The following is a 24,750-nucleotide window of genomic DNA, read 5'->3' on the forward strand; positions in this document are numbered from 1 at the left end:
TATAGACACAGACCAGTGATTTCACTGTCAACAATTGAGTCTCCAGTGTTCTGCTTTCTTTGTTACAGATACATTGTGCTGCCAGCTGCATAGGCAGCGCAGTGTTTTCTGTATTAGCCCTACACAGATATTGTAATTCGCTTTCTGATAGCCTACATAGCAGACACTAAAAAATAGCCCCACTGTATTAGTACAGCTAACTAGCTTTCTCACTGTAACTAAATAGACCCTGTTAAATTTATTCAATTTCTGAAGGTCACATCTGCTGTACTTTAAAAATACCTGCTCTATGTTCATTAAAGAGGCACATAATCATTGTGTGTTTTTTTTGTTTTGTTTTGTTTAGATCAGTATTTTCATGACCCACCTGTCAAACTATGGCAATGACCGGCTTGGGCTGTACACCTTCAAGAACCTCATCAAGTTCATCCAGTCGTGGACCAACTTGAAGCTGCAGACTCTGCCACCCATCCAGCTGGCACAGAGATACTTCCAGATCTTTCCAGAGGAGAGGGATCCACTCTGGCAGGTAAAGGCAGCCAGCATGGATCACCTTGAAATTGTCATTTAAATTGCTTTCAGTTATTTGTATTCGGTATGGTTCAGTCAGTCTTTTAACAAGAACCACTATTAGCCCTTGCAATAAAGAGCAATTTAAATGCATCTTCAATTCCAAGATGACAGAGCCAAGATTGCCGTTTCAAACTAAGCTTGCCAAAAATAAGCTTTAATTCATCTCTCTCCTCTCTCTCTCTCTCTCTCGATACATAGATCTCTCAATATATAGATATTAAAACAAACAAAAAAAAAACTGCTATTGTATTTAAATATGCATATTTTCCATTAGTTAGAAGGCATACAACAAGATTTTCAAAAGCAACAAATTAAGATTTGGTCTTATACCAGTGTTTGACCATTTTGATAACACATACACACACATGCACACAGTTAATTGGCCTAAATTAGGTAGTGAAGTAGTTTTAAGAAGTCATCACTCTTTTTTCAGTTCAGTCTAGCTTAGGGCTGCTGTTCTCAAATACATGAAATGGTGCGGTCCATGTAGAAAGGTGTGACTCTGAGCAAGTCCCTTAACCTCCTTGTGCTCCGTCTTTCGGGTGAAACGTTGTTGTAAGAGACTCTGCACCTGATGCATCCTAGTGTCTGTAAGTCGCCTTGGATAAAGGGGTTTGCTAAATAAACAGATATACTACTAATAATAATAATAATTTACACAGACCACTAATACTCCTCGTAAATAAAGAGAAATTTGAATGGATTGTCATTTCCGAGAAGAGAGAGCCACCAACAGGTAGAGCCAAGACAGCAGCTACTGGCTTGCAAAATATCTACCTGCCCGTCCATCTATTCGTCAAGACTGGAGCCTCTTCAGGGTGGCCCCTAATTTGATGCAGTGCTGTAGGCGGTCCCTGGATCATGAATCCAGCAAACGCTTTACAGCAAACAACAAATTCCAAACAGATAAGATCATCTGTAACATTTGTACATGATTCAGTCAAGTATTGCTACAATGCCATGTTAGAACTTCTTAATCGCTGTGACCGCTGTTCCATCTGATCTGAACACAGTATGAGACCGCCTTCTCTCTAGTGGTATTGTTTTATATGTGAAACAACTGCTGCTGTTTTCACCTGGTCTTGTTTAATATGCACGCTTGAGGCCAGCAGGACTTCTTTTAATACGCATTGCTGTATCAAGCCGTGTTAGAACATGGTTGCATTCAGTGGTAAACGCTCCAGTTGCTGCATAGTCTACAATGGGGTAACTCAGTAACGTAATTTTAATACAAATCTGCAGCTTTATTATAAGCAACATCCAGTTTTTGAACTAAGGTAGAATCAACCATACTGTAAACTGCATCTCAATTCCACACTGCTCAATACTTCATACAGAACTGCTTTACTGAACCACAAACCTTTTCAATTCCTGGCTTGCTAGTTCAGATCAATATGTCGTAATACACAATAATTTTATACATTTTAGGTTTAATTGGTACAATTTCCTGCTGTTCCAGTAGCAATGATAATCTGTCTAGTAAGTAATAAATGTATAATATGTAAATGTATAAAACAAACATTTAAATTGTAATTGTAGAGTTGAGAGCAGGAGCCTGCTTTGTATATAGTCTGAATAGTAGAGAGGATTACACATTCAGTTAATGATTTACTTGTTGAAAATGCAATACAGAATGACAATACACAATTAGCTTTGCTTAAAAGTCTCAGAACTGTAATTTAGTAAGTGTTATTGGTCCTTCTGATTTGAGTATGCCATTGCACATGCATTGTTTTGTCTTTGTACAAATCCTAGTCTGCCAGTGTATTCAAATGGACTTTAGGAAGTGTTACCTCAAAATGCACAACTATTGTCCTCTTGCCTGGCTGTCCAGACAAAATGCCTCGGTGGTTTCTCCCTGACATTGCTGTGTCCATCACGACACACACACATAGCATACATTATATTATTCTCCTGACCTTCCTGTGAGTTGTATTTGCCATACTCCCCTCTGCTGAGAGCACAGTGTTAATCGTTATCTGACAGGATTGGTAATTGTTTTGAAAAACGCACGTTTTGCTAGACGAAACATATTTTAAATTGCCGGTTTGTTAGTTTTTTTCTAGCCAGTGTTGGCTGCTGTTTTACTCCAAAAACAAACCAGCTGTTCTTGTAATACGCTTACAACTTCTCCTTTGATTTTTAGTGGCTAAATTAAGTGAAGACGTAATTTAAATGGTCTTTCTAACAAATTACAAACTCGCCAATGCAGCAAGACACCACTTCTAGCATATAACAAAAATGTAATTGTGCTGATTTTAAAGGATCACGTAGGTTCACCGTCGCCCAGGGTATAGTTTTTTTCCTAATCTGCTGGTCATTAATCTTGTTTCCGGTAAACGGCTGGTTGCACTCAAGTTAAGTGAGAGAAATAAAATTTAAAAAATCTGGATTTTTTTTTTTCTCTGTCAACGGAACAGCTTGAGCATGGCGTGGGTGTTAGGAGGAAGAGTGACAGGGAAATTCTTGTCTGCTGTAGACTCCTCCTGTCACGGTTCGATAAGTGGCTATTCTAAAGCACCCACTCCCATTCGGAACGCATTGGAGCCTGCAGCAGTCCCTGTGCTGCTTCTGTCATCAGGGGGTGCTGTAAAGTCTGCAGCTATTCCAACCTCTTGAACTAGTCCTACTTTTATACTATGGCCTCATGCCTGTATTTGCCCACCCCCTGGTAAATTTATGTTCTGTAAATTTATGATACTTTTTAATAAACTAATACAATACACATGGGTTTCTGTGGAGCCTGCATATGATCAGGCTTTGTGCCCTCCAGTATAAAGTCGTTGTAAAGCCTGTTGTCAATTTCCACCCTCTGTCTGGTGAAGGGAAGTGGTGCAGTCTCCTCTCATGTTGCCTCCCTCAGGGAAACAGCCTGGGAACTAGAACATACTGTAAGCCTGGTCCTCGCGGCAGGACTCCAGCTTCTAGTTTGTCCCAGCGGAGGAACTGTGGATTGAGACAGGTAGCGTTTGTTGTGAGTGTATTGATGTACACTACACTGGGCTGCAGGCTGAATAACTTGTTTATCTAAATAATTTTCCTGTGCACCAGTCCCATTTATTTGCACTTCAGTAATGTTTACTCTGGGTAGCTAGATGATGGATGTAGCTGAAATGTAGTTTTATATACAATTGTTCAGCTGTGCAAGCTATACCATGTTACAAGATAAAGTGAATGCATCTATTAGGGTAATGGCTGAATAACAATTTCTGGCAAAAACACTGAGGATGCTACTGTATTAACATTATTTTCAATGCTCCCTTGTTGTTTTACTATCTAATGCATAAAAAAGGTCCGTTATACAGGAAAGTTTACTATATGTACAGTTTACTTTCAACATTTCCTAACTCTAAATTAAAGTTAGCTGTATTTGTTAATAAGTTCACATTGAACAATGCATTAGGTTTGCAACAATATCAATATACAGCTAAAAATAGAAATGAGTTGTATGCATCATATAACTGGATACATATTCTGATTTCAATCTTAAAATTGAGAGTCTGGTTCTTTTAAAGGGTTAAAAACAGAATAAGACAGCTAAGCCTTTTTAAGCACAAGTACACATTGTCCAGTCTTGAAAAGCTGTCCACACACCCAGCTGAGTGAGGTCCTTTGTTGTAAAAAGGAATGACTTGGTGGCATTCTCTTGAATTTGTGTTTTCTGCTTTTCCCTTTCAGGATCCATGCGAAGACAAAAGGCACAAAGATATCTGGTCGAAAGAGAAGACTTGTGACAGGTTTCCCAAGCTGCTCATCATTGGCCCACAGAAAACAGGTATGGTACTGGACATGGACAACTAGGGCCCCCTGGAGGGGGGATTGGACACTAACCTTTTTAAAAGTGCTCAAACAAATGTTCTCAAAGTATGGCAGGTGGAGTATACAAATGATGGTCAACAGGGGGCTTAAAACTCGTACTAGGCCCTGCACTCATTTCTGGCTTTTAGAACTACCCTCAATTAAGTGTATTATTTAAATAATCAGGAGTGTGATGTAAAAATGCATTATGCATAATAGTTGCATGAACAACTCCCAGTAAACCTACAGATGCGGACGTGAATTATACATTCTGTAATGTGTGCGATTTAAGTTCAAAGCAGATTTAGCAATTTCAATGAAATACTATGAAAAGGGAAGTTCTGAAAAACAGGACTGAGTGCAGGGCTTGTGCAATTTTTCAAGCCCTGCCAACAAATTCAAGGTTTTCAAAAGAACGTCTAGAAGCAAATGCAGTCGAAATGCAGCACGTTGATGTTGGGTTTTAAACAAGCTGCAACGTGTTTAATAAGCAGGAAGCTGCTGAAGCTGTGCTGCAGTTACTGTTCTTTAGCTTTTCGTTCAGTATCATACCCTCATGGTATCTCTCTATTCCTGCCGCAGTCTTTTTTAATTCAGAGCTCCAGAAGTGGTCCTGTGAAGTTAATTCAAGCAACGTCTTCAATCACTGAATGAAGTCATGAGCTCTTCTATCACTGAGCAGATGTGGGAACAGCAATCTGCCATCCAGCGAATTCCACAAACCACTCCTGGGCAGTGCAAAATCTTGTGAAATAAAAATGTGTGAAATAAAACTGGGTGGATGTGTTCGAACTCACATTTCACAACAACAGTGATATACGCGCCACATCGCTGTTGTACAGTATGTTGTAAAATTTTGAAATTTGAGATTGACAAAAGTATTTTAGGTTGGAAAGAAGCACTCTTCATTGCTTACTTGACCTCATTAAGGTTGTATATTTTACTTTTTTTTTAAAGGTACAACAGCACTATATCTCTTCTTGGGAATGCACCCAGACCTAACCAGTAATTACCCAAGCAAGGAAACCTTTGAAGAGATCCAGTTCTTCAATGGGCACAATTATCACAAGGGGATTGACTGGTATGACAAAAGTCAAGTTTCAGACGAAGTCTTTGTTGTCACACTAAACTTAGCTGGAATATTAAAGTACTGTCTTTGGTTTTGACAGACCCTGGCTGAGGTAGTGCTAAGTGTATTAGAACGGGATCTTGACAGCCAAAGCGACGTGATTGTAGCCTGGATTTATTCCTCTTACAAACTCCAGCCTGGCTGTTCAGAACTCTTTTCTTGTGACTTCAGGATCCCTCCTTTGGGTGTCACCCTAATTGAAACCTGTTTAAAGGGGTATAGCAATAGAAATAACTGCCTGTTGTTCACATGCATTCATTATGCAGTATCACATGTGCAGTCCTGAAAGAAGCATCTGATAAAACACACATGTACTTTCTGTGTACAGAGTGAGATCCGGTGCTATACTAGGATAAAGAAAGCTTGTTTGGCTTACTTTCAGGTAGTCTATTACAATTGCACTTGCTCTGTCATTTCACCGTGTCTGGCTACAATTGTACAGTTGGCTTCAAAGCATGCTGGTAAGCAGGAGAGGCAGCTGGTATTTATTGACTGGGGAACAAGCTGTTGAAGCCACTCCTACAGGTGAAATGATCAAGGATGTACAGGTGTTACCAACTAATTAATAGGATGGCATGCCGACTTTCATTAACCTAGTATGGTACCAGATCTCTTTGTTATAGCGACCAAAGATATCCCCCATGTACAAATCAATACCAAATTTTCTTAAATCTACACTGCATGGGTGTCCAGTATTAATGATCAAGATTTTTACTGATAAAAAAATATGTATTGCCATTAAAAGTTCATTAGGTTTTCAATGGTATAGAAATAGTATATTCAGACACCAAAAATACATTGAATATCTAAATATGGGCACTATAGTGCAGTACATACAGTAAGTGCATGCAAAACGTTACTGTTTGCTGTCTGATTGGAGTTCTCTTTCCTATGCTTGTAAACAAGTCAGCAGTGTTTTAAAGGGTTCATACAAAAATAAGAACAAAGCAGAACTGCCTTTTGTAGTCTCCTATTCCTTTATTTCTGCCACAGGTACATGGAGTACTTTCCCACTCCTTCCAATGCCAGCTCAGATTTCTATTTTGAAAAAAGTGCCAACTACTTTGACTCAGAGCTGGCAGCGAAGCGGGCAGCTGCTCTCTTGCCTAAGGCCAAAATCCTCACGATTCTCATCAACCCAGCAGACCGGGCATACTCCTGGTACCAGGTAAGAGAATGTACTGTCCAGAGGAAACCTTGCAGTACAAGTTTTAATAGCAATCAGCACCCGTCTGCCTGGGAGCTATCAATTTAAACTAGCCATTGATTTAATTAACTGGGTGTGCAAACTACAATGCATCTCGAGTCATGTTGGCTTTGCACCAATGTTAATACTGAAGCTGTCCGTGTTAGTACATTCACAAATACATTTGTCTTGTAAGCAGGTGGCTTAAACGGTTTGGCATTGAAATGTATTCTGTATGTGTTTTGTCTGTAACACATAAATACCTAAATAAAAGAAAAATGAAAAATGGTAAACTAGCATAGTTAGTACAGACAAGTGGTTTCATTTTTGTACATTGCGTTTTATTTAGATCACGATTTAATGATGTCAACAATGTGGGGTTTTAGTTTATACATAATTTAAAGTGCTCTGTTTTAGGTTTTACCTTTAATTCCTTTGACAGGGGTTATCAAAGTTGAGACCTGTACTTTATGCACACCCATACAGGAGCCCACATGTCAGTGTTGAAATATACAGCAAGAAACTTTTTTTTTGTTTTTTTTGTTTAATGGATTTCTTGGCTTGCTGTCCTTTTGCTGTCAAAATCTGAAATCAAGTCCTTTGCACACTGGCTGTGCTCCAGCTATTACTGCTTCTAACCTGGCTGATGCTAAAGCACTGCCCCAGCCCAAACTCAGTCTTGCCTTTGCTTTGTTTGCAGCACCAGCGTGCTCACGATGACCCTGTGGCTCTGAAGTATACTTTTCACGAGGTGATCACGGCCAGGCCCGATGCCCCAGTCAAGCTCCGTATCCTACAGAACCGCTGCTTGGTACCGGGCTGGTACGCTACCCACATTGAACGCTGGCTCAAATATTACCATTCGAACCAGGTGTGTGGTTCTCTTCCGCATGTGTGCGAATGCATGCTTAAAATATAAATGGGTTAACTCGCTGTATTAAAACATAGAGGCAGACCCAATGTAAGGATTTACTTTAGTGTAAAGTTTGCCCCGTGATTTACTGTAAAGTCGATCACTGTGATTACGGAATCACTTACTAGGTTTTATTACATTAACACTTGCTTTGTGGTTCTACTTCTCTTCCGGCTTTCTAGATCTTGGCGCTCGATGGGCAGCTTCTTCGAACTGAACCAGCTTTCGTCATGGAGAAAGTACAGAAGTTTCTAGCTCTAACAAATGTCACAAACTACCACAAAATCCTGGCGTAAGTAGCAGTTGTTCTAGAATCTCTAAAGAAAGGCGGAAATATTTGCCTTCGAGACACAAACTTCTGGTGATTTCAGTATTTGAACCCACAGAACCTGCTGCTGCTAATATAGGGTTACCTTGTAACTTTAAAACTGTCTCAGAATTATTCCTGTATTTATATATTCTAGGTTTGATCCAAAGAAAGGATTCTGGTGCCAGCTTGTGGAAGGAGGGAAGACAAAATGTCTGGGGAAGAGTAAAGGAAGGAAGTACCCTGAAATGGACTCTGATGTACGTAGGCTTCTTTCAACATTCTCTTTGTTCCCTCTGTAGAGCAAAAACACGAACACCATCCACTGCATGAACAATGAAGGCTGCCCTTACAAGTAATATCAGAAACTGCTTTGTGTACATGGGGTGATAACAGGGGCTCTCTGTGTGACAATGTATGGAAGTCAGATACTAACATTTACAGCAGCTTTGGCTGGACTAGAATAACGTTCAGCTCACTTCAAGGCTGTTTCGGGTTCAACACAAGCCTAAATGTACAGTATGTTGACAGCAGTAATAAAACTAATGGTTTTACAGACAGCCAATTAAACTAACTTTCTGCAGAAAATTCTTTAGTCCCAGTTATCCAGTGCACTAAAATGACAGTTGTCTTTTTTCAAATTTGTGCCCCTTTTTAATATTTAGATTTTCTTTCTGCCATTTTTCAGTCCAGAGCCTTCATGCAAGACTATTACAGAGAGCACAATATTGAGCTGTCGAAGCTGCTGCATAAATCGGGACAGTCTCTTCCCACCTGGTTGCGAGAGGAGCTGCAGAATACCAGGTAGCAAGGACAATAGAGACAGGAGCAAGAATCGAGAGAAACGGGTACCAGCCAGCTGCGAAATACATGGGCACAGAGGACTGAGGAAACTAGAAGGAAAAATAATAAAAAAACATTTTCAAAGAAAGCAAGCAGCTTGGAGAGGAACCGGATTGAGAACCTTGAGGAGAAAACGAGCGATCAGTAGTCAAACTGTGGACCTGGCTGCATTTCTACTGTTGTAGAGCTGTAGTCTTCTGTCCTCATTGCTCTGGCTCTAAAGGGGCATTGGCTGTAACTAATGAGAGCTGCCATAGAAGAGGAATGGACCAGAGGAGGAGGAGGGTAAAGCCGAGACTGAAACCCAAGTCTGGTTGGTCGTTGCATACTGCGGTCAGTGGTATAACATAGTGAGTGTCAGTGACGTCCAGCCACATTACACTAGCCAGTAAGGAACTACAAGTGCCAGGATGTTGTCAGTATCAGTTGATGTTGTTGTTGTTGTTTTTGTTTTTCCTTCCTTTTTTTGTTTTGTTTTTTAAAGCCGTCATCAATGTGTTTTAACTTTGATAGCCAGTAGGAGTACAGGTAATGTAGAGAACGGCATCATGGAGATTTGTAAGTGGCTTTTTAAAAATGTTATTTTATCAGGCCTAGAAAAGTTAGTTTTTGCAGCACGACTGGAAATGAAATCAGAAGAGGTTGGGATTTGTTTTTAAAATATGTTTTATTCCACAGTGTTAAATAACAATATGGAAAAGGTTAGGCCAAGAGCACCATTAAACACAAGCCTCTATTTTGTCCAGATTGATCCACTAAAAGTGGTTCGAGGAGAATGTAAACTGGGTTGATTTTCATTCAGCTGTCTAAGCAACTTCAATTGCAATGCAGTTAATATCTTTAATTCCAGCTGACTGGCTGTGTTTATTGCATATTTATCATGTATGTGCCAGCAGTGTTAAATTTTTGTAACATCCTGTGAAATGATGCATGGTAACAAGAACAGGACAGGCTAATAGAAGAATGTAGGCAAGTTACTCCTACAAAGCTGTGGGAGAGAAAGGGGAGGATACAAGAAGCTGGGAGTTATCCATTTGTGGTAATTGGATATAATGATGCCGTTTAGCACCAAATGTGGAATTTGCAATGAGGAATAAAAATGATAATAATAATAATAATAATTATTATTATTAAACCTTTTTAAAGCACATTTCAATTTTGTTCCAGTATTGCTATTAAGTCATCCATTTGATCAGTCATGCTATACTGTGATCATGCAGCATTCCCCCCAAGCCTCCATCACGCTGTCTGTGTTTCTGGTCCATTGAGAAGGCAATCTTGTTTGTCTGAACTACCAGATACACACGACCTGAGATCATGTCTAAGGAGTGTGTTAGACTTGATCAGGGAAAAACAAATATAGTCGTTCCTCTGTGGCCACGGAAAGGGCACACAATACAAACATCAACGTATCCGTCTTCAACTGAGGAAGTTAACTATCCTTCTGTGCAGCTTCAGTGGGGATATATAGTTTGTGAACTGGTCCAAATAAAATATGAGGAATGTTGGTTCAGAGCCCAGCGCAGTCTCCTGTGGGGAGGATCCCAGCAGTGGCCCTAGACCTTCAGATTCTCTTACGGAACCTTGAGTTTCTTCAACAGTTAGAATCTTTTCCTGAAAGCCACCTGGGGATTCTTAAAACTTACCCTCAGGTCAGGAGTGTTCATGGAATCTCAGAACTCAAGTTTAGTGAGTGGCACAAGGGTTAGGAAATGTTTGTTACTAAGGGTTAAAGCCATAATCCACCACATGGTGTGGTATTAAGGGTTCCCCATGGAAGTATTTACTTGGAAACACACATACACAGCATATTGTTTCCTCAGTTAATTTCAATAATTTATCTTTTGTTCTGTTTTTGAAGAAAAAACAAGTCTGAGAAGATTAAAGCAACTGCGTTGGGTGGATATTTCTACTGCAGATTGAGTTAGAAGTATGTTGTAAAGACAGGTCAAAAGGAAACCCACACTATTAAATACCAGGCATAAGAAAAAGCTTTAGTTGGTTTCATGCAGGATCGATAGTGCCTTGTACAATTTAAATGTCACACGTTGTAGTGCATTGTTACCAAGAAGCAACAGTACGATCCCAAAGTGCAAGTCGTATCTGCATTGACTATTGCTATACAACCTCAGCCTTCACAAAATCCTTCAAACGTGGTGTTCTTTTATTTTGAAGCAAATACTGGTTAGCAAACCACCTGGTACGTGACTCTGAAGAAAGTATGGTTCAGATGCTTGTACAGACCTAGTACCTTAATCGTGGCTTTATTAAGATTACACAGTGTTAAATTGTTTTCATTGCCTGTCCCCCAGTCTTTACAGATGTAGTTAATATGATTCTGCTAAATGTATTGATATATTGCAGTGATTGTGAGAGGTAATACATTTAATAGTACACTGGCATGTTTGGTCTATTTTTTTTTTTTAATGTAAGCAAAAGATTCAAGCTGAATATTCCAGCTTGCCGCTACTTTGAAGTTGTATCCACTAATGGATCTTCTAATTGGTGAACATTCTGAAGCTTGTAGTAGAAAGTAATGAGTTTTTATTATAATTATTTTTTATTATCGAACGCAATGTTCTGTGACAAGGTAGTTTTTGGTGCACTGCTATGAACAGCGGTGCCCCAAACCCAGGATTTTAAATGGCAGTTTGGTAATTATTGCAAGGATGTCCTCTGAATGTTTCTGCAAAGCCATTTAAACGTGTTTGGCTGTGCTAAATGTCCTTGGTTTCTGTTTCCTCACACTCAGGGTAAGCTCTGCTCTGCTAATTTAGATAATTGGTTCCCCACAGCTACAAAGAAATTGCTGTGCTGTGCCATTCCGTGTAATTCTCTGTTCAGAGAAACACTGGGGATGCCCTTTGCAATGAGTATATGAATGACAGCCTAGGTACCATCCTTTGATCAGCAGATTTTGCTTTATTGGGTGGGTTTGTTTCCTTCCCACCAAAACAGAGAGATTGTATTAAATAATTAGGTACTGACAAATTATTATTTTTTTTTTTTAGACAGACGCATACACACACACACAAGTTGGATTCTACTGGAATGTGTTAATTAACAGCCCAGCATTGCTGTGTTTTGAACCCTAACAAAATGGGATCAAACTGACCCTTGAAAACAAAGCCGTGCATCTCTCGTTAGCTGAAAGAGCACTTACCTAATGCACTTGCCTGTCTCTTTTTAAAGTTGTATTACCCTCTCCCCTCCTTTCTAGCTCTGAGTTTGTAATAAGTAGTCCTGTTTAATTCTTTGTGATCCATCTTTGTTCAAATACTTAAACTGTGAAGCATTCTGCATGTTCTACAAATATGTGTGTTTAATTGGATTCAATGCAACACAAAGTTCAAAAAAGTGAATCTTGGCATAAAAAGCCTTAAGCATGTGTAGAGTGCTAAGAAAATGAACTACATTCCATGGCAGATGGTGCATAACTACTGTACTGCTCCTGCTACTACGACTAATGCATTCTATTTTGTAATTATTTAGTGGGCTGAAGGGAGAATAATCAGTTTCTCAACGAATTGTTGTTCAGGCAGTCTTGTACCAGGTAGGGATGTTTAAACCTAATTATTGTATTATCAGACTTAACTGTAAATACATATTCTTATATACAGTATGTAAGTTCCTGTTATCCAGTATGTCTAATTTATACCTCATTATTCCTCCCTGCTGTTAATCAGTGTCTTTTTTACTTCTCCAAGCAGCATCTTGTGCTTTGTACAGCTGATGAAGCAACCAACAAAAACTGTTTTCTTATTGTTCAACAGTGTATGCCGACCACAGTGCCATATAGAACCACTGTGTAGAGTACCACTATGCAGTACAGTAGCCCTGTACAGTACCACTGTGTGCAGTATAGTAGCACTGTATGCCGTATAGTAGCACTGTGCAGTATAGTACCACTTTGTGCAGTACAGTAGCACTGTACACTACAGTACCACTGTGCACTACAGTACCGCTGTGTGCAGTACAGTAGCACTGTACAGTACCACTGCAGTACAGTAGCACTGTGTATAGTACAGCACCACTGTACAGTGGCAAACAACTCTACCAGGAGTCGTTTTCTGCAGTAGCAGGGCCTATTGGGAACAGGGTTCTTGCAAAAGGAAAAATCCACTAAGTATAAAGGTACTCAATTCAGCGACGTGAAACAAATAAAGACCAGCCGGTCTGAGAAAACGGTATTACCACTACAGGACAACACGTGTTATAAAAGCTGCTTATTTCATGGTTTAAAAATAAAGAAATACTTTTTTTTTCTTAAAGCTGTTTTCGTGATTCTGCACGGTGAAACCATTTCAATTATTAAACACATCAACTGGTGGCACTGTGCTGCTTTAATGTGCTTTAACCCTTCAAAATCTGCTGGGGTTGTGAATCATCTGTCTACCTGCAGCATGGCAGGCTATCCAGGAATGCATCTTAAAAGTTAGAACAGGACCATTAACATTGTAAATGCCTATGTCAATTGTATTTATTTTGTAAATTACTTGAAGTCAATACTGTTATGTAACCCAGTTTTTACCATTATTAAGGGGGGTGGGCAGTAGAGCAACAGCATTCTAGGGGTTAAAGGACTGCAGGGTGTACATTTTGGATTAACTGATTTAATACAATGCAGTATTTGAAGTGCATTTGAAGTGCATTAAACAATAGTTCATGCAAAACACCCACCTGCTGCACCAAAGTTATTACAGGTTCAGCAAGTGCTAGTTGGAAAGTTATGGTACACCCTGTGGGATAATCCGCATTCATATACTGTATTACTATTTATTTCCCTGTCTGGCAGGAGATCCCCACTTTTTTTGTCATTATTGATGTGAACTGCACACTGCCAACTGTGTTTTCTATATTTTAAAAGTCCTATATTTTTAATGCTGCCAGTATATATATTATATATATATATATATATATATATATATATATATATATATATATATATATATATATATATATATATATATATATATAAAAAAACAATGATGATAATAATAACCTGGACTGTACAATAAAGTACTATTTGTTAATATTTTTTATTGTGTAACATACTTTTGTGCTTTTAATTACAAATAAAAACAGCACTGGTTTTTTGTTTCCTTTTTTTTTTTTTTTTTGAGGGGGGGGGGGGGGGGGGCACGCATCTCAGAACTGACTAAAGAGCTGGAACAATATCTTGTGTGTCTTTGTTTTTATTTGAATTTGTTTTATATTGGTATCTACCAGTGGCATCCAGAATATGTGAGTCTCAAATTGAATCTCATGAGGCAAGGACTTCAAGCCAATAGAAAGCCCAGTGTTACTGATCATTTGTAGAACCATACCGAAAGCTAAAAAATAAAACCTGCCCGCATTATTAAATCTGTCGTGGTGTTTGACGAATGAAAGGCCTTTTAAAAATCACCATTTTGTTATTCTGTAATAAAAACATTACGCTTGAATGCATTTTCTATTTGTATTGCTTTTTCTATGCAGACATCAAAACACTCTAATGACACACCTTTTTTTTTTTTAAACTGCTTGTTCACTTTACTGTATACAATAAAAAATAAAACAATACAGTAATAAGAAGTCAGTGAAAAATCAGGTTTGTAATTTTTAGGACATTTAGATCCTTTAACATTAAAACATTAATAAAATAAAAAATAATATTTGATTAACAGCAATAAGAACCACTAAGAATGTTTGGAAACATCACTTAAAAGTAACAGAACAAGGTCATTTGAGCCACTTGCTCTTTGATATAATGGACTTTATGCGGGGAACATTTGTTAATTATTAATTAACAAATACTTTTATACACAGTCCAAAAACAAATCTGAGTGTAAATGATTAAAAAAAAAAAAAAACAGATGTGACACAACATTTTATTACCAGCTATCAAGGGCTGGTGTGGTTGGTAATAGGTGAAGCTGTGAAATAGCACAGACTCATATCACTTGCCTGAAAGAACAGCTGCACAGCCATCTAGAAAAACCCCAGCTGAGAATCTTTGCATGTACTATGAACCTGCTAAACACTGCACCACTAAGCACTAAGGGAGAGGCTTCTGAGAAGTGACGTGCATCACTATAAGCATTTTCTCCCTTGCCTTTTATTTTAATCTCAGGGAATGCCTGCATGGCACTAAGTACTGTACATCATCAGCAGTGACAGTTTTTAAGATGTTTTGACGTTAATCTCTAATCGCATTCTTTATGATGCCCCCTTTGCTCTCTTCAGCACTTAAACTCCTCAATAAAAGATCAGCTGTTTTCTGGTGCCATTACATATCCATGTAAGTCAGGGGATGCCAATGTATTTCAACAGTGTATCTGTCTAACACTAGCCCTAATCTTCTGTGCAGTCTGTTTTATGTGATTCCTATTTCTAGAATGTTCCTATTCTGCTGTTGTTACCTACTAGGACTGTGGCTGCCAGATGTGCTTGTTACCCAAATAAAAAAAGGCTTTGTGAATAAGTACTTAACTGTATCTTTGCAAGCATTCAATTGTCTTACATACAGTACCTATGCTACTGCTGCTGCCTTGCACATAGCCACTCTGACCCTTTCAGACCAGGCCTTTGTTCCAGCCACATTCTTAACTGTTTACACCTCCAGCTAAATCTCAAAGCAGTCAATTATTGCATTATCTCTGTTACACCTGGTGTGGAATGGCCCTCCATACTGTAAGTACAGGACCCTATTCAGTTTAGATTAGTGTCATTTGGGTCTTTTCCTTAAACACTGAAGTTCAGTTTAACAGTTGAACACCTGGTTGGACTGCTCAATGCAATAAAAAAGGATATGATTATAAAAAGTTCCTAAATGTGTAATGGGTCTCCTCCCAGTGGCTGAGAACTACTGATGCTTACATTAGCATTAGACATACAGTACTTACCCTTGGGCTGCAGAGCTTGCTCTTGAGTTGAATGTTAAGAGGTTCGGGGTTTGTCCAGCCCTTGCCTTTCCATTAAATTTAATGGGATGAGATGCCAATTCACCAGACTGTCCACTAGGGGGGTAATATTGTGTGATGTGACTAATTAACAAAATGTCTGACTGTAGAAAAATAAATAAACCTTCAGTGGCAGTTACTTTATAAAGCTGCCACACAGCAGGACTGTCAGGGCCTCATGACTCATTGCTCATTTAAAGTATCAATTTCGTGTTTGGAGGATTACATAAATCCTGCATTCCAAAAGTGTTGGTTACCATGACATTGAATTATATATGATTGCCATCGCGAGTGCCATAAAACACATCTTTGGAGTTTTTGAAACAAATCACATCCATTTCACATATCCATTTTACTTCATGTTTACTTGATTTCTACTGTAGCTAACGTTTAAGCTTATACTGTATTTAGTGACTGTTGGCAATGTAACATTATTGGCAATGGGACCCACAATGAAAGTAGGTAAAAAGAAGAAAAAAGGAAACCATTAATTTGAACTCTTGAACAATAATGGTTAAATCAGTTTTAAAATCAGTTAAATCAATTTTATACTTTGAACACTCTGCTGCCCTTGAAATTAGAGGGGCTGCATATTCAAGAGCCTTCAATAGTGAACTACATCTTTGAGGAATTCAAATTTAAACCGATTTATAGAATTATTTAATTTGCTATAGCCCCTTAAGTATTCAAAGGCCTGGAACAAAGTATGTTCCAAGTAATGGGTCAACGAGGGAAAGTAGTTTTAACAAAACTTTCCTCTTAAAAAACAGTTCATGTGTTTTTGTGTTTAATTAAAATAATGAAAAAAGTTATGTTGATATTTTATCGTGTTTAGTTCTACAGTTAATAATAATAATAATAATAATAATAATAATAATAATAATAATAATAATAATAATAATAATAATAATAATATTTAGATTGAGTTACTTTTGGCAAGTTAGAACGGGTAGATCAACTAATGTGATTGTAAATACAAAAAATGAAGATTTTCTATAATGTAATGGAATCATTCGCCATCTAATTAAAAAAAAAAAAAAAAAAAAAAAAAAAAAAACAAACAAACAAACAAAAAAACATTCCACTATAGACAAAAAAAATAATCTTATTTCAGCGAGGAGTTACACACAAAACTTTGTTTTATTTTGAAGTTCAAATAAACCAGTTTCAAGGTACTTCTATGTTTAATAGCGACGATGTGTTGAATTCTTAAGACACTTTTAAACGGTGATTAGGTTTTAGAGAAATTACGAAACACGTAACTCCAATATATGATACACGTCGTGTGAACCTCATAATTTACTGTACCAACTCCTGACCTAACTGCAGATTTATTTGTAACTGCTTTACGCTTGATGTCTTCTTCTTTATTTTGTTAGAAATACTAATGAGCAGTGGCACTATATATATATATATATATATATATATATATATATATATATATATATATATATATATATATATATCGTTCGTTCGTTGTATGTGACATAGGCACTGTATCCTGGCTCTTGTTCAGTCCATGTTGTTAAAACATTAAAAAAAACACACATTTAGCGGCAACGGGGACGCCATCATTGTGAGGACGATTAAAACAGGAACATTATTATATTTGTTCAATTTTTACATAAAACGTATATGTGGAAGGATAAAATCGTTTACATACAATTTTGTTAAGAAATCAATAACGATCCATTAAAAATAAACTTTTTCATTGGTCACTACGTCTCGTATTTCCGGAATAGAAGGTTGACCTTTCCCCCGGTTTCAATTTTTCCTTCCTTTCCTGTTTCGGCTTGGCATAGAAACACACATAGGTATGTGCGGCTCCTGATTTTATCCGATCAAATCCTTTATAATCTTAAGAGATATGTGTAAATGAACATCATAATCTGAAAATAAGAACTCACATCTACTGGTATCAAGTAGCATTTATTAAATTGGTCGATATAGATGCGATAGTTCAAAGTATTTGAAACTTGGGTTGAATCAGATACAGGCCTGTTGGAGCCTACTGCTAAATTGAGTGGATTGCAGTTTGGTGCCGGCAGTGCATTATGTTGCAAACTATTTTGAATTAAAATACTATTTTTTGCTATTGTAGAGGACGTCTGTATGTCAGCACCTGAAGGTTCTTGGGTCTCATTTTTGACTAGTGCAGTAGTCGTGTTAGTAATGCGAGCTCCAGCGTGCTGTGTTTATACTCATGCTTGAGATTACAACGATTTACAATAACTTGCATATAACCCCCGTGCTGGTTTAGAATTGTATGTATTTCTGTATATGAATAAATAAAGCGTTTACGGTGTTCAGAATGTCAAGGTGGTGTCGTTGTAGCTAGTTTATAGTCCCCATGAATTGCACTTTAATTGGTGGTAAAAATGTGCCCAGTTGTACAGTATGTAAATGCATATCTGGTTTGGAGCCAGGCCGCAATCTTGTTAACATGAATTTGGTTTGTAAATGAAGGCAGTGTGTTATCTGCCAAATTCACGCTCCATTGTTGAGATTCGCTGCTAGGGGTCTGTGTTACTGAGTTAGTTAGTTTTAGCTGCTTTTAAGAGTTTGTGCTTATGTGTAAACTTAGTTTTGATTCAGTTATGTTTCAAAGTGCATTAAAACCAATATCTAGGCAAGTGGTTGTGTGTACTTATATATAGGAGACAAGCAGGTTGCTGATAGTGTAACCACTCATAAATTCAGCATCTCCTAGTTTTTGTTAATCCCCTTATAGTATCTCTATTGGCTACCTGAACCCTAAATTCTTAATGCTTTCATACATGTTGATAAAAACCTAAAATAGAGAACATGGCCCATGTGTGAGATGGTAACTTTCTGGTGTGCAGTAGTGCCACTAACTAGAAATGAATTGGTTCTCACAATGTTAACATTGGTGCTGATTTTTGCTGTTTGTCCCCAGCAATGGCTCCTCGTAAGGGTAAGGAAAAGAAGGAAGAACAGGTGATCAGCCTGGGACCTCAGGTTGCTGAGGGCGAGAATGTTTTTGGAACATGCCACATCTTCGCTTCCTTCAATGATACCTTCGTTCATGTTACTGACCTGTCTGGCAAGTAAGTTTTTGACTGGTACCTGCTGTCATGACCTCCACATGTCCATGTGCCTTCCGAAGTGGCCATACATGTGTGTAAACCTGGGTTCTATTAGGTCTGTGAAGATGGGAAAGTAGTACAGTTGCTGCATTTAAAATTAAGCTGTGCACAAGAAAATGAACATGTTTCAATTACAATGCATTTCAAACCAGAATACTGTTTGGAATAGCATTCTTGCGTGACAGGTATTCACATGCTGCTATGGTTCAAATTTAATTAAATTATGTCCATGTAAATTTGGTATGAGAAATTGCCCTGTCAGTACCAGGCTTAATAAACTGCAAAACTATTCAAGAGTGACAAAGCTGTGTTTTAAAGGTGAAGCTGAAGTTTGTGCTGCTTCTGTTTCCAGGGAAACAATCTGCCGCGTGACTGGTGGTATGAAGGTGAAAGCTGACAGAGATGAGTCCTCTCCTTATGCTGCTATGTTGGCAGCTCAGGATGTGGCTCAGAGGTGCAAGGAGCTGGGCATCACTGCCCTGCACATCAAACTGCGCGCAACTGGAGGCAACAGGTGAGAGCACCTGGGCATTGACCTCTTGCAAACAGAATTTTTCTTAAAGCTGCAGTTTGGAATAAGATATCGTTTGCATGCTCAAGATTTTCTGGCAGTGGGGTTTGAAAAGTGACTTATAATATGATGGTCTGTGGAGTAGCTTGGCAGTATGCTTATTTTAACCTGCTTTGAGTTTAGGCGATGCTCGCTGCTCTATCATATAGACTGCATATTGTGGTGGATGAAAGTGCATGTCGCTGATACTATGTGAAGACATTCTGCCCTTTGACATTGAACTTGTACTACAAAACCTTGGACACTTACTGGAAACCTTGTATTGTGTAAAGATGTAAAAACCCTATAGACTAAATGTGGTAACCTTCAGGGACCAGTTATTTATAGGTTACCTGTAACTAAGGTGACAGATAAAATTGTGTGCTCTGGACTTAAACACATGGTGACTGAATAATTAACAGCAGCAGCACTATTTGTTTATAAATAGATCTGGTAAATTGATTCAAGGTTTATGGTAGGACAGGGTCAAGGTAGGATGTTACTGCTACAAGCTTCAGAGATCTTGGGATCCTCAAATTCAATCTTCCTAATGCATGCTTTGCAAAGTAGTTTTAGTTTTCAGTTATTTTGGAGGGTTGTAAAACAAATGTATGTTTAATGCAAATCTGGTGGCCTCTTCATAACTGTAAAAGCTATTAATTGGGGTACATGTTGACATCTCCTTGGGAAGCGAAGTGATGATTACTTAATTCAGACGTTGTCATTTTAAAACTGTGTAATGTGGTTTTTTTCTCCCAACACAGTTTAACTGTTCTCATATGTTGATTCTAAGGGCTTCATGAAATGCTGTTTTATTTATTTTAGAACCAAGACCCCCGGACCTGGTGCACAGTCTGCACTCAGAGCCCTGGCTCGTTCTGGTATGAAGATTGGACGTATTGGTAAGAATTTATATAGAAAATTGCAAGATATGAAGCTATCTGACTCTGCATTATATTAAAAAAAATAAATAAATACCTTAAGATGTAAACTACAATAAGAATGCTGATAAGAAATTAATGCATCCTGGTCTCCAGCATTATCTACGAGGTGACAAGTCAGTAGAGGTTTCATTTAGATGAAATGGATTTCATTAGAAGAAAATGTAATCTTGTTGATTTATGACTACATGCCTTTTAGTATAAATTGGTTAGCATGGGCTTATCTAGTCCCTGTTGTTGGAATACTTGTCCTTCTGGTTTTGTTCTGTAGTCCATAAGTCTGTATACACATCTGAAAGCTAATGTATGAAAAGATACCAATAAGTGGCGTGTCTTTCTCTTTTCCAGAGGATGTCACCCCGATCCCGTCAGACAGCACTCGCAGAAAGGGTGGCCGTCGCGGACGTCGTCTGTAAAGTTTTCTGCTACTGGCAATAAAAAAAAATCTAATTGGCTTCTGGTCCCTGCTTTATTTATCTAAAGTAACTAAACAAGAATGAATGCTTAAGTGATAAGTGGTAGCCAAATTTGTTTAGTCAGTGGGATTCACTTAATTTAGGTTTCTGTTAGGGGTTTGCATGTTGTGGCTCAGTTGCTGCAAATAAAGAGATTTAAATTGTCTTATGATTTATCTTCTAATCTATTTTTAGATTATATTCATAAATAATCCCCTTTACCCTGGAAGTTGGACATCTTGGCCAATCTAAGTAGCTTCTGAAATATTATTTCTAATTTGTCAACTGCAAGGTAGTAGATACCTGGAAATACACCAGCAGGAAATTGTTGCAGTTTCCAGCTTTTGAACTGCGTAGAAAGATTTGCCTGGGGACAGATTAATAAAGGTCTTAAGGCATTCCTACCCAAGATCCAGTCCCCAAATGCAGCTTCAGGGCTGTCTATATGATGGTTTGAAACTGATGGCAAAGGATTTGAATTTAAAACAATAAAACCCCAAACTGATTGTTTTAATCCATATTTATTTAAACAACATTCACTCCCTAATGCAAACTAAGATACAAAGTTATAAGCATTCTATAAGGAACAGGCAAGAAAAAAATCCCATCAGAGTTGTTGTGTGGTAAGATCTGCAGATCAACAATGCAGGGTTTACCGCCACATGCGATTGGTGCATTTGGTAAAAGCTTCCAAAGGAGAATGTGTTACCTTTTTGTCGGTACATTTAAATGCCATGGAATTCTATTCAAATACAAAGAAGGGATTCAGAAATTTAGATGCGTTACATTTCTCAGTTTGGAATTGGTTTGTGTCTAATCAGGATTTCTTAATTGATCAAGGACTTGAGTAACCCGTTTCAAGTCCATTTCTAATTTAACCACATCCTATCTGTGGCACTGGGATGCATGTATCTGTTCATGTATTTCCAGCCGGCCTCGCACAGGTAGCTGTCAGGCACCTGTGGACGAGACCTCCGGCCAAATATATATTTCACTCTGGCCCTAGCACCCTCCACAAGTCATAAATCATCTGCAATTGCAATTGCTATCATCATCATCATTCATTCACTGCCATTCATTTAAGCGGATTATCAGAAATATCTTGGTTATTGTCGCACTCGAGTTAATATCACTCGCACCTCACCTACTTGACATTTGTTGAACAGTCACAGTTATGAATCCCTTTGAAGTGATAACACTATGTAACACAATTTTTTTTCCTGGGTAGTAAGTGTTATTTCCTAATTGCTTATGCCTCAAAAGTATAGAAAATGGCTATTATTCCCCACACACTTTGCTTTTGCGACCAGGACAGTGATATTTCAAAATATCACTATTTCCAATGGGAAAACGGGCAAATGTGTCACATAAAGTCAGAAAAAAACAACATATGAATCCAAATTAACATGTATTTATACTAAAGTAATACAAAGATGACTACAAAAGATTTAGAAGTGAGTAGTTTCTCGAGATTTACGATTATGTATAATGTATTTTGCCACTAGATGGCGCTAAAAGCTTAAAATCCTTTGTGGGCCTGCTGCGTAGCTTGGAAGAAAGATGTGGTTAGGGTTAGGGTGTTGTCTTGATTTTTAAAGTATATTAAGGGCCTGCGATGATCTGGAAACGGTCTGTTTTAGATATATTTACCTTTAATAGAATTATCACAAGATAAGTGTTTAGGATGTGCATATTGTTCAATTTACTGGTATATCAAATTATTATTTTATCTCACTGGGGATTGCCTGTTTCACTTGAGTATCTCAAGGAATCTAAGACTTGCACATTCTGATTGATTCAAAATGTTTCATTTTGTTGGAAGATTTATTGGGGTTGTTTCTGTGGCAAGCACTAAAAAAAAAAAAAACACTTAAGTATTAAAACCTGCCAACAAAAAAAATATATATATATATATATATATATATATATATATATATATATATATATATATATATATATATATTTCAGTGTTGTGTGGCTAATATACATCATAGTGTTTTAGGAATTTCAAATGTTTCATTTATGCACTTCAGCCACATAGTTTAACCTAATTATATTTGTGTCATTATTATCTTTAACTGTTATTTCAACTTTTTTTTTTTTTTTTTTGCATATCCTATAAAACATGAATTTGTACAATAAATAAGATATAAGAAGTACATGAAATATTTTCTACTATGAAACTATTAATTCTCTGGAAAACTCCTGATGTGAATTATACCTTTACTCTATAAATATAATTATTCAAGCTTGGCTACAGTGTGTACAATGTATAGTGTGTACATATAATACAATTCTAATGCTGAAGCAGTCATTTGTTGCTAGGGAGAGGAGAAGTACAAAAGCACTCATTTTGCTGCAGAAGTGACATATGATGTATATTAGAAAAGTAGCATTCTCTGTTTATTTATTTGACCAGTTTTACAACAAAAAACCAATCAGACCCTTGCATCATCATACCATACTGAGATCTCAACTGAGTATTGTAGAGTTTTTTTTTATTTTTTTATGATCATGTTTATCTTTGTAAGAAAACAGCCATATTGTCTTAACATAGAACACAAAGGATACAACATTGTAAAGTTTGCAACCTATAAACTACTGCATTATATGTGCAAAGATACTGTATTAAATATGCGTTCTATGTTTCAGTGATGCAGATATTTTGTTTGTCGGTTTGTGCTAAGATGCACTTCAGAGATCTGGTGCAAAGCAAATAGTCAAGATCAAATGGTTTAATATTAAACAGGCATCTGACAGGTCGCTAGCTTGAAATTACTACTTTATTTGCCATTATTGCACATTATTGTGATATTCTTTTATATACATTTTTTTTTTTTTTTTACAATTTTCTTTAATGCCTGTGGAGTATTATAATTTGTCAATGTCTTCCTTGTTATAAAAATGGGGATGAACAACTTTTAAAGTAGTGTTCCTTACCTGAAAACAATTTATTGAATAAATGCATGACACAGTAAATACAGGATAGGGTACAGTACAAATCGTATCACTGTGGCTAATTGTAGTCATTCAGCAACAGGTTTCCTCTTACTGCACTAAACAGTGTTCTACTAATGTGTGATTAGCTGTGATAATATATTTGAATTTCACTTTACAATGTGGCTTTACATAGTTGATTTGCATCAGAATTGTTTTGCTGAAAGATTAAGGGACAGGCTCACTGATCATTTACTCCAGCGCTAAATTTGCATAGTCTTTAATATTTGTAAATGTATGTGCTAACGTAACATACCATGTGATCCACTAGACCTATATAAGCTGTGTGCAACTGTGCAGCAACAATCATGGGAAAGCAGGATCTCTGAGTCTGCACAAGGCGCACAACAGTGGGGGTCTGATCTACCGACTTGTCCCTCAACGCAGTGGCTGCGTTAACCAACGTGTACGTTATGCCCTTCGCATAAAATCACCACTCCACCACTCCTGTCACGTTCTTGTTCAGACAAATCAGGTCTGCAGATACAGTATATGTATTAGATTCTGACAGGAAACAGATGTGCTGCAGTGGACCAAATCACAGAAACCTTGAACAAACGCCAGGGAGGTGTATACAGGGAATAACCAGCACTGAGCTGGAGAGAGAAATGTTGACACCCTGGAAACATATTAAAATTGCAGCCTGTGTTGCAAAAGTGAGATTGGATCTGGTTGCTTACGTTTCTTATCAGTTGAGGGCACCTATCCTGTCTATGCCAATTGTAGTCTTGTAATGACTTGGTGGTTTTGTGTGATTAATCTACACAGAGGTGTAAAATACTGAATATAAATATGATCTCAGTTATTTTTGGCTGCGACAGTCCATGCACTGCTGTCTGTTCAATATTAAATTTAAAAATACAGCTCATGAAAGCCTGATAATTCTGCTAAAGTGTATGTTTGGACATGTTTAGCTTGATGTGGATGGTGGCTGACCGGAAACAGAATGATTTAATTACTGTGCTGATGCTTACAGTCAAACGGATTCACTTTCATTAGTATTCTGCGAG

General features: G+C 37.7%; 2 protein-coding genes across 2 annotated transcripts in view; both read left to right on the forward strand.

The window, feature by feature from the left end:
• Positions 1 to 13,391, forward strand: part of LOC121324229 (bifunctional heparan sulfate N-deacetylase/N-sulfotransferase 1-like) — a 66,449-nt gene extending 53,058 nt beyond the window's left edge. Inside the window, exons 8-15 of the mRNA XM_041265887.1 lie at positions 347 to 529; positions 4,252 to 4,348; positions 5,329 to 5,452; positions 6,494 to 6,668; positions 7,387 to 7,557; positions 7,782 to 7,891; positions 8,064 to 8,166; positions 8,595 to 13,391. Of these exons, the coding sequence (XP_041121821.1) occupies positions 347 to 529; positions 4,252 to 4,348; positions 5,329 to 5,452; positions 6,494 to 6,668; positions 7,387 to 7,557; positions 7,782 to 7,891; positions 8,064 to 8,166; positions 8,595 to 8,714 (1,083 nt within the window). The 3' untranslated portion in view covers positions 8,715 to 13,391. The remainder of the gene's footprint in view (positions 1 to 346; positions 530 to 4,251; positions 4,349 to 5,328; positions 5,453 to 6,493; positions 6,669 to 7,386; positions 7,558 to 7,781; positions 7,892 to 8,063; positions 8,167 to 8,594) is intronic.
• A 4,056-nt stretch (positions 13,392 to 17,447) lies between these two features.
• LOC121324838 (40S ribosomal protein S14) lies at positions 17,448 to 20,742 on the forward strand. The gene is made up of 5 exons (XM_041267050.1): positions 17,448 to 17,504; positions 18,608 to 18,758; positions 19,150 to 19,311; positions 20,173 to 20,249; positions 20,637 to 20,742. The coding sequence occupies exons 2-5, from the start codon at positions 18,610 to 18,612 to the stop codon at positions 20,702 to 20,704; spliced, it is 456 nt and encodes a 151-aa protein (XP_041122984.1). The 5' UTR covers positions 17,448 to 17,504; positions 18,608 to 18,609; the 3' UTR covers positions 20,705 to 20,742.
• Positions 20,743 to 24,750: the final 4,008 nt, after the last annotated feature.

Source organism: Polyodon spathula, chromosome 12 (genome assembly GCF_017654505.1).
Source record: "Polyodon spathula isolate WHYD16114869_AA chromosome 12, ASM1765450v1, whole genome shotgun sequence".
Taxonomy (NCBI): Eukaryota; Metazoa; Chordata; class Actinopteri; order Acipenseriformes; family Polyodontidae; genus Polyodon; species Polyodon spathula.